Here is an 18,178-nt window from a genome sequence, read left to right as displayed (position 1 = left end):
TGAAATATTCATAACCGTAGCCAAAGAGGGTGGAAAGCTCCTGCCCTGCAGCGAATCGAGCTTTTCCGACTGCGTTCGTTATTTTCCGCACTGTTCATATTAGTTCCCACGCACTCTTCTTTTCTGCACCGTGCTGTGTTGGAAAATGGCTGTGTAGCTGAGAGTTATGTGCGGCAAAAGAAGGAAAGAGAGAAAGAAAGAGGCGCCTGAAATGATCAGTGATGAGAAATAATTGAAAGCATTGAGTGGAAGAATAGGTGAAAGATAAGAGAATTCACTGTCTACAATTCGCGGTGTCTAAGTGCCGCAACAGCGAGATATTTGGAAGAAACAAATGCGGGTGAGTTTTTCCAAGTTCTTGCACATTTACAGTAGCCTACAGCTAGCCTCGGAACTGGAAAATGGTGGAACAGCACACAGTGCATTAGAAACTTGCGCAGTTTATAAACTTGTTGAGAACATTGCAAAAAGTTGTTTTCCGTATGTTTATATTGCATTTTAATAAGCATAACATAAGTTGCATTATGTCAGTCACTTCCAGTAACGTGCGCCTCTCACGCTAGTTGACATCTCATCAAGTTAGACTACTAACCAATATTCTGCCATAGAGTTAGAGTTGCCATATGGCGCGTGAATATAGCATTTGTCCGTTTTCATGCATGTATAGCAGCTGATCACGGAGAAATGGCTACATTTGGGAGCTGAAATGTTTCATGTGCGATTTGTATTAGCAACATGTTGCGAGAAACGCTACTGTGTCCACACCACTCCTATTTCGAACTATTCCCATTGTCACATAACCCACTGTGTTAGCTTTACTGTTGCTTTGGCTTTTTTTTACTCTCAGTTATATCACACTGATTTATTTTGGATTGATTTCAAAGTTGCAGAATCACCAATCATGTCCGTGCCAACAATGCCTGGAGTTTTGGAAGTAAATGGAATTATGGAGACTTAGAAATGAGAACGATTTGAAACAAAAACAAAACATACAGCGTAGTTTTGAAGAGAAAGGGCATGTTGAATATCTTGAGGTTTGTGTAGGGAATGGCATGCATACCCATCTTTTTTTTTAGTTCAATGGAGCTATCTGGACTCGCTATTGCAAAATCTATGGAAATTCACGTTGAACTGTAATGGGTGTTTGTTCTCGTTTCATTTTGACTGGAAAGATTAGTTAAAACTAACTTAAAGTCCTTTAATTATGTATGAATAAATAATGATAATTTAGTCATTTACCTTCAGTCAGAACTGGGTTAGGGTAAGCTGATCCCTTGTGCACCTCATGGCAACTATCTCTAAGCACCTCCATACTCTGGCCCACCGTGCCATTTGCAGAGCCAGGCCTATTATTTTGTTGCATTTGGCCATAATGCTTATTCTGGATTTGGAACACTTTTCCACACCAAATGCATCAGTATAACAAGGATTGGACTCAATGAACATGGCTCTACCTATTATATATTAATCTGTGATGTGAACTGTTGAGATTCATGTGGACAGATGACAACAGGCATAATGCATAGGCTAGCCCCTCAAGTTCAGACCTTCACTAACAACATGTTAGAGCTCAAATACTGTAGATATGAGCAGTTTAATATTAGTTGCAAAATGTGCCAGCCCTTCACACTTACACTGAAATTGCTGTCTCTAAAAATGACAGTCTTGACTCTAGAATTGGGTTGATGCCCAAAAGCAAAGTTGAGCACACCCACAAGTTTGAGAAACAGAACTTGTTTCCTGCATTCATACTGTAGTTGGTTGAGACTTAGATTTGGCCTCATGCATATTAGAATCGTGATGCAATAAGGCTGCACTTGGGCTAAGTTTTTTGGGATGTGTGCATACAATCTTTCTGTACATGGATACATTTCCTGAAGATTTTCAATAGCGAGGAAGATGAATGTTGTCCTTCAAGATTGTACAGTACTGTTGACATTCAACATAGGTTTAAAGAGGACAGAAGTATTTGTGTGATATAAATTGGAGTATGAACAATGGTTATTAGCCCACTGAGTGAATTAAACAATTTAAATTCCATGACTTGGGAAGTCTGCAGACAGAAAATCGAATGCCCTTGTGTGTCAAATCTTTAGGCCTTATTTTGTTTGATAGTTTACCAAGAGAAATGTGACTGCCAAACATTATCTTTCCATATTTTAAATATCCATTTTTAATTTAACATTATTACCCAATTGTATGTCATTTCTGAAATGGAGGGATCTGGGTACTAGCCGTATTGTTCACCCCCAGAATAGTCCAACAGCATAAGTGAGGAGGTAACCTTCTGATTAAACATAGGAGGAAGGATGTGCTGTAAACGGTCAGAGCTAAAGTAACCAGTATTCGGAGTTGGCCTAATGGGTGTTTGCATGTTATGAAACATGAAAGTAATGTGCAATCAACATTCTAACCCATCTATTAGGCTACCTTTATTGTAAGTTTAAAGGTGATCATTTTTAATCTGGAACTTAATTTTCTATGTTCAGGATCACTTAACAGGGCTATGCTAGGCTACATCAGGTGCGTAAAATTGACAGTTGTAAGATGGGCGTGAAACAGAGTTCATATGTTCCTACTTTAGTCAGTGTTATGCCGGGTACATAGTCGACGCACATACCTGAACACGTGTGGGTGGAGCTATATTTAGCAACAATGTGCGGTCTTGTGTTCATAATCCATATTTTGTTGTCTACACCAATGGGCAATACAATGGCGAGAGCACACTATTTACAGTACTGCTGTTTAGTGGATGGGCTATAATGTATGTCTGCTTACAGTATGATACAATGAAAAATATTTATTTAAATATTTGCACCTCAGTTTCTTAATGTTGTATATCAATGGCGCTGCTGTCTAAGTGTATGGCCAGGAATGTCTGTATACCTTTGAAGACCGTTTCTTTACATAATGTGTTGTTATCAGTAACATCACTTGCTGAAGTAAGCCCACTTAGGGGCTTTACACACTACAGGTCCGACCCGAAAAGTACTGTGCTGGCTTGGATGTATTCCTTTCACACAGTCCTTTCCAGCACTATTTCAGCAACTATGGCGGATGCGTGTCCAGTCCAGTGTACAGCTCCGCTCGGCTTGGCTTAGTTTGGTTTTTGCCATATTGCGGCACCCAGCTCAACTTTTGATAGAAGTCTGGACTTTATTTGGCAAAAGCATTTATTTTGCTTTCTAAACATGCAGGTAAATTGTCCACAATGTCTCTTTATAACAAGTCCTACAATTGTTAAATCATCAAATTTGTCATGCGGAGGAGCATGCTTTTTTCTTGTTGAATTTATGTGTGGCATTAGCCAATGCCACTATCTATCAATATGTTAATATGTGAGTAATCTATTCTAACTGCAATGTTAGTTGATCATATTACATCAGATAATAGTGGTTTTAATTTATATTAAACAATATATCAGCAGGAGGGCATCATGCCCCCAATCTGACAAATCGAAAGTGCCGCGTTCACTCCTGCAAGTTACAAATGTTCACTGCAGTCCGGAGCTGCAGGCGTACGCCGGCACGCAAGAGAGATGCCCCTTTAGTGATAAAAATGGTGTAGCAATGCACACTTGCGGTGAACATGTAACGGCCTTTACCTGCTACGTTGTCCTGGTGAACAACAAAGTCAGGCGTCTATAATTTTACGCTCTGGAGTTTATCGGCTGATGATATTTGATAATGTTTTGCAAAAATAAAATATTGTTATTTTATGCTTGATTGGTTAATTTGAATTGTGCTTAGTTATTTATAAATAAAAGGTCTTTTAATTAAAATGAAATAAAGTATAACAACAAATACGGGTCATTCCATGTCAAATCAACGGACAAAAGAGGATTTCGACACCCTCCATCTCAGATTGTTCTGACAAGATTTTTTGTAGTTAAGACACATACAGTATAAGATAAGTATTCCTGCGTCATTATTTTGTAGAAATATAGTTTCATCCCTGAGAAATAAGATAATTGTTTGTCCCCAAATTGGTCATTTTCATTTTGTGAATTCATATAATATTCAATAAAATTCAAACCCCAATGTCCTTCCTGATAATGATTAAGATATGATGAATCCAAAACAATGGTCAAAAGGCACCTATGAACCCTCCTAAACCACCTCCTTTAGAAAATGTTATCGGCCAGTATGGAATATCAGTGGGTCTCTATGTCTGACAAGTAATATGAAGCTGCATCTTGGAGTTTTGTTTCTTCATACTGTGTTATGTATTTCTGGTTAATCTGGTAATCTGGAGTTTGCTCTGTCCAAAGGTATTAGTCATTGAAGTTGTGCATCTAATGTCCCATTATACAATGTGATGGTACCATATTCTGTCCCCTAGATTGCACTGTCCCTGCTATCAAGTGAAAATAGTACAAACAAGATTAATTGTTCTCAGTGTTAATTCACAATTTAACCTTCAAATGATAATGATTTATAGATGTAGAGTGAATAGTTAAAGTTAGAACAGTTTGTCACTTTTCAATACAACATCGGAAAGAAAAGCAACTAATGGGACACGCTGGGCCTGAAAACCATTAACCCCAACCTTAATCAAACCCTTAAACCTAATCTTAACTTTTTTAACAAATTTTAACCACATTTTTTAATTCCGATGTCATCCGGTTTGCGGGCCTACTGTGTCCCCTTAGTCTCTCTCGAAAGAAAATTCATAGGAAACAAAAAAAGTAAGGGAACAACATTGAGGATTACTCTCAATGTTATCACTCTCAATGAGTAGTTGTCAATGTTGTTCCATTACATTGTTTGCTTTCCTATGAATTGTCTTTCAGATGTTGTATTGAAGAGTGACATACTTTAAATAAACAATTTGTGTACAATCATCTTTTTTCTCATGGATGAAACTATATTTCAACAAAATAATGGTGCAGGAATACTTATCTGTTTCTAACTACAGAAACCATTTCAGAACAATCTGAGATGGTGGGTGCCATGGCTTGTTGATTTGACATGGAATGACCCATATACAATTTCAGTTATTTTGCCTATTCATTATCAAATATGCTTTTTGTACTTTTTTTCCCAGTACCATATTGATATAGACACATGATCAGGGAAATAATCTAATATTGGTATCAGCTTCTGAGTCCTACTTTGAATGACCTATTTGAGTATAGCATGTCATTTCTGCTCTGATACTGTACCATAAAGTAGCTCATCTTATTTTTACTAAAAACATCTGCTGCCCATAAAACATATTTTTCATCATTTTGATTTTCTGCTCCTGAAAATAGTTTTGTTTATCTTACCTAGTTATTGAAGCAGCACACATTAATTTAATTTGTATTATCTATATTTTTATAATGTTTTGCCTTAATAAAACTAGACTGCATGCACTTTCATTTTTATTGTCATCATCAAAGAACAGTTGGTCTTTGAGTATGCAAAAAAGTCAAGTGTGGAAAAAGGTGGAGTTGTTTGAGTCAGGAGCTTGATCACTGCCTAGATACATTTTCTAATATTAGAACATTTCCTTGATTTGCCCGAGCTTCTCTGGTGACTCCAGAGCACATGGCCAAACAACATCCAATGGGAGGCCAGGATTAGCTTTCCCTCTCTCTAGCAACAGTGAGTTACTTGCTCTTATTCATTAATTATTTTCGGTGGTCTCCCTCAGCCATTTGGGCTCTCCTGATAACAAAGTGCACCGTCTCTGAGTGAACAAAAGTGAGGAAAAAAGGGATGGATCCAGTGACGACGAGCTTGCCAGCTGCTGCCTTGAGATGTGGGCTGTGCTCTCCGTGCAGGACTTTAACAGAGATGATTCTCCTTTTAGCTTGTATTAGTTGCAGCACTTTTTCTGCTCTGGAACAAAATATCCAAGTGGACTACCACAGAGTATGGCACGATTGCAATTATCCTCTGCGACGCTGTGAATATAAACAAGCAAAAAATGGCAAGCGGAAAAGGGACTGGACTTTTTTGCTTGGTGAGGGAGGGGGAGGTAGGCTAGAGTGCAGAGGGAGGGAGAGGAGGGTGGGGGGGGGGGGGGGGGGAGTTATGGTGGTGTGAGGATTGCGGGCTGTGGTTGGGTATGCCAGTGCCACGTGTCTGCCCTGGCACCTCTTTTCTCAACACGGAGGATGTCGACCTGAGAGCCTTGGTGAGTCTGTCCAGTTTCTCTCTGCCCAAAAGTGGGGTGAGTGTTGCCCAATGATACGTCCTGTAATCATGATCACTATTTAACGTATACAGTGGTGATATTATGACTCTCAGAGATTTATGGGAATGTTTGCTTGCTTTTCCGTTGTGGGGGGCTGTATAAGGTTTGAGTGCACGTACCCCTGGATTCGAAGATGCGCCACAGAAAGCTGCACAATTAATTTTCAATTATTGTTATTTTTTTGCAGCAACATTCCATGCCCACTAAAAACATGTAATGGAAGACCTTGTCTTAAACGATTAGTTGAAATGGGGCTTCACAAGGAGTCATTATTTGGGTTTAGATGTTTCGAGAAATGCCCCAAAAAACTCTGGGGGCTGCTCTTCTTTTCTGACTCAAAAGCTCAACCCCTCCATTATGTCCCCCTCCTCTCCCTTTCTCTTGGTCATCACTTTGTCCACAGAGGGGGGAAAACAAGCCTTCGTCCTGTCTTACTTTATAGGACCAAAGACTTAATCTGAAATCATAATATCTCTCTCTCTGAGAGCAGTTGCCATTCAACTAAGTAACTCTTTTATTTTGTCGTTCACTCCCTCTTCTGAAGATTATGTATTGACAAAGGTAACTGACGATCTGTCTTTGACTGTGTATATACAGTAGTCTAGGTCTTCGTACTTGGAGATAGGATTTTTCTAATAGTGCATCTGTTGTATCGGATGAAATTGATTGACGAGACAAACATGTTAATGAGAGTAGTCACTTAATAGATCTCAAATGATTTGTTAGGCCTATGTGGTATCAAAAAAACAATGAGAGAATGGGTGTACATACCCCTAGACAACGTATTTTACCATATTGATGGAAATGTATGCAGCAAGTTGGTGTAAACGTGAATGAATGCATGGGAAAGAAACATTTATTTTTTCAACAATTAATAGTATTAGATAACTTATAACAGCAAGCCGCATCTTTCATCAAAAGGCATTTGATTCAGTAATGTTGCGTTGAATAGTTTCGTCATGACCAGGCTACTCTTGGAGAATGCTGCTGAAAATATTTCTGAAGAAACAGAACAGTGTTACAGTATGCGTGCAATAATACATCTAGTTTCCTTTTTAGAGAAGCTTTGCTATTGATTTGGCTTTTTTTATTTGGACGTCGTAGAACTGACTGGTCATCTTTCAGTGTTTCACACATTGATATTACACACACATTAATCTGCATTATCTTTGCTTCTGGGAATTGCTGAGAATGCTGCAGTAATTATGGGAATTTTATTTAGATGTGGAAGTTTGTTTTTGTCAAAATAGAGATGTGAAAAATAATGAAACAAAGTAAGATTTGGGGAGTCTGTTGTAGGTTATGACGCAGTAGCATCATTCGATCCATCCATCCCAACCAAGATTGCACAACCGTATATCACTGCCGCAGTTCGCCATTTTAATGCTTTGTGCTTTGCGGTGATGACACAGAGATGCTTCGCTTATTGTAAGGGAATCTTTTGAATACATATCGGACAATGTATTCAAATAAATTGTATTATATGTTTGTGTACTGTATTTTTTTAAAGACCTACTTAGCCTCTGTTTCTTGTCCATTTGGCTCTGTAGGTTGTGTCACTGTCCAGAACGTGTGGAACCTGAAAGAATCACAAAGACAATTAGACCATCCAACTCTGCCTAGCCCACCCCCTCAGACGACACAGGTTGACCAGAGAGGCCAAAGCAGAGCCGTGGTTAGTTTTAGAGTCCGTTCAGCAAGTTGTTGCTGCTTGAAGGAGCATGTTGCCGATGCTGTCTCTCTGCTCCATCATTTGGTTGAACCGGGGTATCAAACTGAGGAAAGTGCTCCACTCCGCCAACACCGGCCAGCTCTGAGGCAGCACCCTGCCTACCTTCCTGCAGACTCTGCCATTATAGCAATGCTTCTAAGCTTTGGTTGATGGTTCTTAGGCCTTACCACTACTCCAATTGAAATCACCCTAGCCCGTCTGTATATTTCTGGGTTACCATAGCATCGGGCCGGGCCGTCTCTCACATAAACTTAGCATCTTAGGTAGCTGCTCCCATTTCTCAAAATGGCGACAGAAGGTTTACAGTACTGTGCCCTCTACAACTACACCAAGGATTTAGAGGAGGACATCGACCTGCAGCCTGGGGACATTCTGACTGTCAGCAAGGTCTCCTTGCTCTCCCTGGACTTCAAGGAGGGGGATGAGGAGCACCCTGAGCGTTTGGGCTGGCTGTTGGGCTTCAATGAGCGCACTAAACAGAGGGGGGACTTCCCGGGGACATACGTTCAGTATGTGGGACCTGTGAAGATGTCTCAGCCAGCCAGCCAGCCTCGCTCCCAAAGACCCCTCCCAGTGGCCCCCAGACCAGAGCCACAGCAAGGTAAGAGTCTGATATCAATATTTTTCGCAATATATTTTTTGCAATGAAATGCAAGGTGCAGATGTGCAAGTATGTCTGAAAATTTCCCATGGCAGAAAATAAAATATTTCAGTTTTTCATAGTTGTTGTTGCAAATACAGCACAATGTTTGCAACCTCGAGAGCATAAGGCGGTGGCCGCACTAGTCCATTGTATCCGTAAATTAATAATGGTTTCCCAATGGGAGTCATCAGTTGAAGGACAACTGTGATGATGAGGGTCTGTACGTGTTTATTTTCATATTGTTTGTCGGTTTGTTTTCCAGACAAATATTTGGAGTTGAACTTTTGACAGACAGCACTATACGTCTTGTTCTTTTAGCCAATTAGAAACAAGGAAGCAGACGTTTCTCTGTTTGTTTACGCCTGAATTCCATGGATCAAATCAGATAGTGGCTCTAATATGCTGTATGTATACATTTGTCAGTTTTCTGACTTACTTGTGTGGTTAGCACCTAAAGCATTGAAAGTTTTGCCCATATTTTTGAGTAAATATTAGTATTCCATACCAACGTTTGACAGAGATTAAGTGCTGTTTTACTGTACTCCTTACTTATAATTTTTATTATAGAGTTTTATAAGGCTTTCAAGTTTTCCTCTGACTGCAGTCTGACCCCTCTAATCTATCCTCAAGAGCTGTCATAAGCCTCTCTCTCATTCGAAATACAACTAAGCAAATTCTCATTTGAACCTAATCCAGTTACTGAACTGACTCTCTTGGTCAGGTTTACTCCAGTTTCTCATATTTTGCCTTGACCCTCCTTTCAACTCTAGAGAAGGGGGGAGATGCCTACAGCTGTATTGCACAAGATTGTACCCAAGTTCCCAGCACTGATTTGGATCATGCTGCATAACTTGTTGAATTGTTTAAACTCAAACATTACAAAGAGGTACAGTAACCAAACTCTGAGAGGTTATTATGGAGGTAAATGGACTTGCTGTCCTGCATTTAAAATTGACTTGCGGCTGTGCTGAGATACAGTGCCCAGCATAAGTAGTGGGACAGTGAAGCATTGTTTCTTCTTTTGGCTCTACACTCCAAAAGTTTGGATTTTGAATCAAACTATTCCTATGAGGTAAAGTAGAGATTTTCAGCTTTTATTTGATGGTATTCATGTACATATTGTTTTCACTATTCAAATTACAACACTTTTTATGCACAGTCCCCCTATTTTAGGGCACCAAAAGTAATGGGACAATTTACTTGACGGGTGTTTCAGGTAAGTCACCCGTGTTCTGTCACATCATTTGCAGGCATAAGAGAGCTGTCAATGTGTAGTATTGTTTCTAGGCTTTGGATTTGCCTTTGGAGTTTGCTATTGGTGTCTGTCAACATGAGGACCAAATAGGTGTCAATGAACAGTCAAGGAAAACATTATTAGGCTGAAATATCCGGAAAAAACAATCCAAAACAGCCAAAACCTTAGGCTTGCCAAAATCAACAGTTTGGAACATCATTAAAAAGAAAGAAAAAAATGAAAAAAGTACTGGTGAGCTCAACAATCGCAAACGGGCTGGTAGGCCAAGGAAGACTTCCACAGTGGATGACCGAAGAATGCTGGCCATAATTGACAAAACCCCCAAAACAACTGTCCCACAGATCAGGAACACTCTCCAGGAGGTAGGCGTGAATGTTTCAGAAACTACCATCCGTAGAATACGTCACCAACCAAGCTACAGACGCTTCACTACAAGGTGCAAACCACTTGTTATCCTCAAAAAGGATGGTTAGGTTACAGTTAGCTAAAAAGTACCTAAAAAGCCTGCTAGAGGTCTGTAAAAAGGTATTGTGGACAGATGAGATTAATATTATCATGGACCAGAGAGATTGCAAGAGGAAAGTTTGGAGAAAAAAGTATCTGCCCAAGCTTTACAGCATGCCACCTCATCTGTGAAACATGGTGCAGGGGGTGTTAGGTTTGGGCATGTATAGGTACCACTAGAACTTGCTAACTTGTCTTAATTGATGATTGTAACTGCTGACGGCAGCAGCAGAATGTATCCTGAAGTGTACAGAAACATCTTGTCTACTCGAGTGCAAGCAAATGCCTCTAAATTCATCTGAATGCTACATCATACAGTAAAACAGTGACCAAAAACATACAGTGCAAGCAAATGCCTCTAAATTCTACATCATACAGTAAGACAGTGACCAAAAATATACTGCTATAGCAACTAGGAAGTTTTTCAGGGCCAAAAAGTGGAAAGGTCTTCACTGGTCAAGTCAATCTTCATTTAAATCCAATTGAACATGCATTTCATTTCCTGATGATAATATTTTAGTCAAAAAGACCTAAAAAAAAACAACTGAAGATGGCTGCACCACAGGCCTGGCAGTGCATCACCAGAGAATATACCCGGGATCAATGGGTCACAGACTTCAGGCAGTTATTGCATCCAAAGGATTGTCCAACAAACTAAACGTGCTTAATTTGGACATTTGATAAATCTGTCCCATTACTTTTGGGTACCCTGAAATGGGAGGACTATGCATAAAGAGTGTTAGAATTTCTAACTGGTGAAACCTATATTTACACAAATACCATCAAATAAAAGCTGAGAATCTCAACTGTAACCTCTGTTAGACTGTTTGATTTCAAATCAAAACTTTTGGAGTGTAGACCCGAAAGAAGAAAAAATGCTTCACTGTCCCATTACTTACACAAGGCACCGCATGCTGCTGTTGTTGAATTCATTATGGATGAGCCAAATTGTAAGTGAAGCAATGTGATATTTTGTTTCCTAAGTGATGAGCTCTCTGGTCTTTTAATCTCTCAGCTACTATATTACTTTGTAGATATGATTGATATGAGGCTAATTCATGATGAATGGTCAGACTTATTTCAATTGTGGCGCACTCAAACATACACTTGGCTTTGGCCCTACCTTGGCAAGTGAAGCTTATAGATTTAATAATTCTTCTGCACACAGTTTTCTTTAATTTTTTTGTCACTCTTATTCCCTTCCTATGTTTAAGATCTAGTTTACTGTTTCCTTATTTGGAGGGCCATCAGTTTATCAAGCCAAAATTGTATTAGGTTACTTATGTGATTTGTATTCAGAGAACTACACATTCTTCCTCTGTCAAAAGTAATGTTCTTTTAAAGCTCCCTGTTGCCCTTTACTGACAGATAGGCTAAGTACATCACAGAGCACTTTTCGAACTTTGTATTACCTCTGGAATAGTTGATTTACTTTTCAACATGCATACAGGGTCTCATTCAAATTAACTTTTTGCTGAGCACTCAAATTCAGGCACATAAAGTCCAAGTATAGGCCTGCCCCAAACTAATTTGGCATGTGTAATGCTATTACTGGAATTTTGCAATGCTTGATTATGATACCTGGAAAGGAAAATGATTAATGCTTTATTGAGAATGGTGCAGTGGTTGAGCTTTTGGATGAGCTGAGGTGAACATAGGCCCAACTGGGTTTTCATTGGAGACATTTGAGGAGGACTGGCTCTTCAGAGTTGACGATTAGGGTAGCAGAGGTCTCTCATTTGGATAGAGCAGGGGAGACATGCCAAGTGCTTTGCCAAGAGAGACAGTCCAGCTGGGAGAGCAGAGGGAAGGCTTGGCCTAGTACCAAGAGTGCATTGTAGATTAGAAATGGGTACAGTAGGCCCAGACTTTACAGATATCATCTTTGTCTCCCTCAAGAAATGTAGGCCCTAGTTGCGTGGATAGATTTGCAATCAAGCCTACTCTTTGTGTACATGTTGTTGCAGAGTTAGCATTTGGTGTTAGTGAATTATGTTAAATGGATGTAGGTGAACACTTTTTTACTTTATCTAATCTTGTATCTAAATACTTTCTTGTTGATGACTTATTTTATTTTATGGTTTTAGAATGCCCAGTGTAGGGCTTTGTATTGTACAGAGTGGATTTGGTTAAATGGACATGCATTTTATTAATTTCAACACCTGAAGTCCTGTCAACTACAAAGATTACTAGTACTTTTGCAGATTAATTTGTACAGTTTTTCCTATTACACAAATATGTAATATGGCTTAAGAAGCCAATGCAGTTTGGGAATTAAACCATATCTTAAATCAATCAGACTAATGGCCCCTCAATCCTCCTCTGACACTGAAACTAAACGTTGCTTGTGTCGCAGAAATAATTCTAGGAGTGAAGAGGGAGGATTTTTTTCCCCTTCCTCTCCCTGGCCTCACTTTTACTGCCTGCTGAAGTGAACCATGGCTTGGCATTTTTGCAAACTCCTCCTCCTCCCCCCTCCCCCCTTCGTTCACATACACTTCTGATACTGTCTCCAGGCAGCTATAAACCATCCACCCAGCCCAGTTCTCAGAAAGAGAGGCCTCTCCACTCTGCTCCCTACTCCCTGCTCCTTACCAGGAACTGGCTTTTAAAGAATCCATGGAGGGAAGGGGAGCCCCAACAGATATATCAGAACCAGCTGGATCTGTGTTCTGTTTTATTTGCAGGCTGCATATTGCATTGTGAATATATTTCTGGTTTGTTAGGACACATGTCTTTGTTTCTTCAAATAGTGGACAGTCACTGGTGGATTGGTTTCTGCTCAACAAATGTTTGTTGCTTGGTAATAAACATTGAATTTGGATGTTTCAACACCGATTGATTGATTTACTTAACCAGACAAATGCCATAACCTGAGCCTTGTAAAATGTGAGTCCAACTTCTGCAAACATCCCTCAGGTTTGATAGTATGCAAATTGTCATTGTGTAACATTATGTGGGTTTTAGGCATGTTTTGAATGAAAAGGGTAGTACTGTACTTGATTCAGTGCCTGTCTACATTGTTGGGATGCACTGCACACATGTAGCCGTGAAAGTGACCACCAATTACAACACTGTCCTTGCCACTACACCGTCCTTGCCACTTAGGACATGTTGGCTGTAGAACATGTTTTACAAATCTCTTGGCTTGTTTTGAATATTGCATCATGTATATTTTGCCATGACCAGATACTATACATTCTTTGATTGGAAGAGCATGGGAATCTTCAATTCATGATTGAAATGTTATTTCGAGAATCCATGATCAGCAACTTCTACATGATAATCCATGTTTGTGTGTTAGTGACTATTTAAACCATTGAAAAGTCAAAAGGATATGGTGAAAATGATGTCCTACACTTTCAATAAATATATATATGCTAACATTAGCCTATTGTGTCTGTTGCTAAGGAGAGAAAGCCTAATCATACTGTACGTTGCAATCAATCCTGGCCCAAACTACTTCCATGTAAGAACAAATTTATAAAATGTGGGTGAACTATCGCTTTAAGTTAGAGTTCAGTGCGGGTGGGGAAGAGTGAGGCCAAAAAAGACACAATGCTGTCACGACAACTGCAGGCTATATGGGACAAATTACATGGCAGCATCTGTATAGTGTACTCTCTGAGGGAAGCAATATGAATATAAGGCTAATGTATTAGCATAGTTGCACCACAGCCTTTGATCCATGTCCCAGAAAGCAGGCGATGCAGCTTGTTTGCCTAGGCCAGGGATGGGAAGAAATTCTAAAAGCTTTAGTCCAACCAATGCAATCTTATGAATGAACCTCTATTTCTCTGCGTGAATTATCCTCTGCTGACTGGCTCTAAACCCTGTCCTCATGCGCCTAGAGAGAGAGAATGTGGGAGAACTAGCCATGTCTTACATAACCATACTGATGGAAAAGATGCAGTGCAAATATTTTGCTTCACATACCACAGCCTTATCCAATCTGCTTTGGCTATGCCACTGCCTGGATCTGACAAACCAAACTCCCTATAAATCTGAGAAAGTATAACAAGCTAAATGTTTAATGTATCTGAACTTCAGAGATGCGCTTACATCCTAACATTACTAAATATCACGTCTCTATTCAGTGATAAGTGTAGAAATAGGCTAACAAGAGACTAACTAGAGAGGCCTGGCTGTTGAGCGACTCAAAGTAGACCTTTAAACTTTCACACAGACAGCCCATCCCAGCGTGAATAAAGCTGGTTACTGTTATCACATGATTATACTGCACTCTCGCTCTCTCTGTTTCTCTCTCTCTCTCTCTCTCTGTTTCTCTCCCTCCCTCTCTCTCTCCTTTTCTCCTGCTCTCTCGCTCTCTCCATGGCTGCCTCCCAGGGCATGTTGAGTCGCAGGCCTGCCTGCCAGCACGCAGACTGCCAAGGTGGTTCTAATTGAGTAATGATGAGTTGGTTCTCTCTCCAAAAACGCAAAGATGACTCCAGGGCCACAGCTGTTTTTTCAACCCTCAAAAACAGAAAAAGGGGGGGGGGGGCTGTTTTCCTTTGCACAAAATCCTATGCTATCCTATGTGTGTGTGTGTGTGTGTGTGTGTGTGTGTGTGTGTGTGTGTGTCTGTGTGTGAAAGAAAGAAAGAGATGAAGTTATTCTTCTGGTAGATTATAACATTTATTTTCCTCCCACCCACCTCTGAACTATTGGAATACATTTGTTTTGTGGTTTTATAGTCTATATTTTAGCTTGTTTGCCTATTTGATTTGATTTCCCAATTTTATTGGTGGTGGCCCACCCAACCCCAAGTGCATACTGTATGAGTAGTACCATGCTTGGCTGAATCTTTGTGGATTGCCTTCAGGCTCGTTGAATCACCATACTCTGCTTTTTAAATCAATATTTATTGTATTTGTTATACTATATAAAAATAAAATATAATATATGGGTATCTTATTGCCCTCAAGTGAGTACTATCCAGATGTTTATTTTATAAAGAAAATAGTTGAGCTTTTATTCTTGTCTATTGTAATCCTATATGAGTATGTATTGGTGAAATAGTTACAGTAGAGTAAATTTGATTGGTAGATTAATCTGAACAATTGCTGCAAGGGGCCAACCATGCCTTACCCAATGTTCAATGGTGTGAGAGAGAGACTGACTGAGAGGCTGTGTGCATATGAGTGCATACTGCATGAGATCAAGATAGGAGAGGAGGAGGACTGATGAACATTGAGGGGGGGAGTGCTGCGTGCTAGCGCAAGCTAGAGGAAAAGCTAAGCAAAGTTTCCATGTTTAACATGCAGCAGCAGAGAGCGAGAGAGAGGGCGGAATGTGCTGATGCAGCGTTTTCATCTGAACTCCCCAAATTAATAATCAGCCGCGGTTTAGCCGTGCACTGCCAGGAGCAGGAGGCTGCCAAGCCCCAGCCTCAGAGCGGTGGGGCCGAAAAGGAGGCTTTGGCAGACTGCCACAGGGCTTTTGCTTGTTCAGGAGTTTTGATTAAATCCTTTATTTTGCTCCGCTCACGCAAAGGTCCAAGGCGAAACAGGCGCAGAAATGACTGTAGGGGTGGAAAAAGAAAAGAAAAATGGGATCTATCTTTTTTCCTCTTTCTTGCCTTCTCGCCTTCCTTCTCTCTTTGTGACTGAAAATATATTTGATTTACGATATGGGGAGTTGTTTTGTGGATGAAAAGTTTTTGCACATCATCAACAGTGCTGCTGGGTCTGGTTTAGTCTCTTTTTGCTATGCCTTCTTTTGTTTTTCTTCTTAATGATACTGTATTTTGCTTTCATAGAGCTATTTCTTTTTTTAATTATATGAATATGTAATGTAAGGCTTGAAGCTTGGCAATAATGTTTTTATCTACCAGTAATTGTTGTTTGTGGATATTATTGTATATCAATAATATCAAATGTGAATTGAGAAGCAGAATATTACATACAGTGCCCTGACAGTGAAGCAATTACTATGTGGTTAACATAGAGATTCTCAGCTTTTATTTGAGGGTATTTGTGTACATATTGGTTTCATCATTTAGAAATAAACACTTTTTATACATAGTCCCCCTATTTGAGGGTGACCCAAAAGTAATGGGACAGATTTAGCAAATGTCCAAATTAAGCACTCATCTAGTATTTGGTGGACAATCCTTTGCATGCAATAACTGCCTGAAGTCTGCGACCCATTGATGCCAAAAGTGTGTCAGAAATAGAAACTTAGCCAAAACCTTAGGTTTGACAAAATCAACATCATTTAAAAAGAAAAAAAAGGTACCGTGAGCTCAATGATCGCAAACGGGCTGGTAGGTGTAACCAAGTTGAGATGGTAAACTCACTCCTCAAGTTCAAATACCCCTACCCGCGCTGTCGAATAGTTAGCTTTTCAATAGCGTAACTGGTTTACATTGGGTATTTGAGGACACGGTCAGGTGTGTTGGTAAGCCAGAGGTCGCAAGTTCAAAGTCGAATTGTGGGACTACTGTTTGCAACAACTTGACGTCTGTTTCATAGGCCAAGGAAGTCTTCTACAGTGGATGAAAAGTATGCTCACCATAATTATGAAAACCCCCAAAACAACTGTCCCACCGTTCAGTAACACTCGCCGGGATTGAATTTATCAGAGACTACCATCTGCAGAAACGTCACCAGCCGAACTACAGGATGCAAGGTGCAAACAGAAGAATGTATTCTGAAGTGTACAAAAACATCTTGTGTGCTTGAGTACAAGCAAATGCCTCCAAATGTATTGGATGCCGCTTCATCTTACAACAAGACAATGACCCAAAACCTACTACCATAGCAACTAGGGAGTTTTTCAGGGCCAAAAAGTGAAAGGTTTGACTGGTCATGTCAATCCTTCAGATTTAAGATTTCCTGATGATAAAGATTTTTGGCAAAAATATAATTGATGTAACTGCTGACAGCAGCAGAGGAATGTATTCTGAAGTGTACAGAAACATAGTCTGCTCGAGTAAACCAAATGCCTGCAAATTCATTGGATGGCGCTTCATCATACAGTAAGTCAATGACCCAAAACATAGCAACTAGGGAGTTTTTCAGGGCCAAAAATGTTCTTGACTGGCCAAGTCATTCTTTAGATTTTAATCCAATTGAACATGCATTTAATTTCCTGATTAATAATGTTTTAGGCAAAAAGACCTCAAAACAAACAACAATTGAAGATGGCTATAGTACCGGCCTGGCAGAACATCACCAGAGAAAATACCCAGTGTCTGGTGGTGTCAATGGGTCACAGACTTTAGGCAGTTATTGCATGCCAAGGATTGTCGACAAGTGTTGTAATTTCTGAATAGTGAAACCAACCATGTACAAAAATATGCTGAAATAAAAGCTGACAATCTATACAATCTAAACCTCATAGTAATAGTTTGATTTCAAATCCAAACTTTTGGAATATAGCGCCAAAATAAGTCTGTCCCATTATGCAGGGCACTGTATATTCACGTTTAGGACAAGCAATAGTCTACTGTGCTCCTCTGTGTCAATTAATGTCTCTTGAAATGTTGTTTATGGTGGCGCCAAAAATGTAACCATGATTTGTGTTGTTGTTTCAGCTGTTTCTCTTCTGGATTTGACCGGGCTGTACACACCGGCAGAAACGGCTCCCCCTATCCTGGTGAACCTAGTGGAGGCCATTGAGAAGAAAGGTATACACATCCCTATACTATTATGCACATACATGCAAGCATGTGCACACACACACACGTGATTCTAGTAGAAACTATTCAGAGATACATATTTAATAAGAATATCTGCATGATGCAGTGCCCTGTAGAATTATTGTGACAGTGAAGCAATTGTTCTTCTTTTGGCTCTATACTCAAGTTTGGATTTGAAATCAAACAATTACTATGTGGTTAAAGTAGAGATTCTCA

The 18,178-nt window shown here is 39.8% G+C and overlaps 1 protein-coding gene across 1 annotated transcript in view; it reads left to right on the top strand.

Moving 5' to 3' along the window:
* Positions 1 to 146: 146 nt before the first annotated feature.
* Positions 147 to 18,178, top strand: part of pik3r2 (phosphoinositide-3-kinase, regulatory subunit 2 (beta)) — a 36,814-nt gene continuing 18,782 nt past the window's right edge. Inside the window, 3 exon segments of the mRNA XM_083671943.1 lie at positions 147 to 340; positions 7,734 to 8,516; positions 17,858 to 17,950. Of these exon segments, the coding sequence (XP_083528069.1) occupies positions 8,201 to 8,516; positions 17,858 to 17,950 (409 nt within the window). The 5' untranslated portion in view covers positions 147 to 340; positions 7,734 to 8,200.

Source organism: Argentina silus, assembly GCF_951799395.1.
Source record: "Argentina silus genome assembly, chromosome: 1".
Taxonomy (NCBI): Eukaryota; Metazoa; Chordata; class Actinopteri; order Argentiniformes; family Argentinidae; genus Argentina; species Argentina silus.
This window is presented reverse-complemented; position numbering and strand designations above follow the sequence as displayed.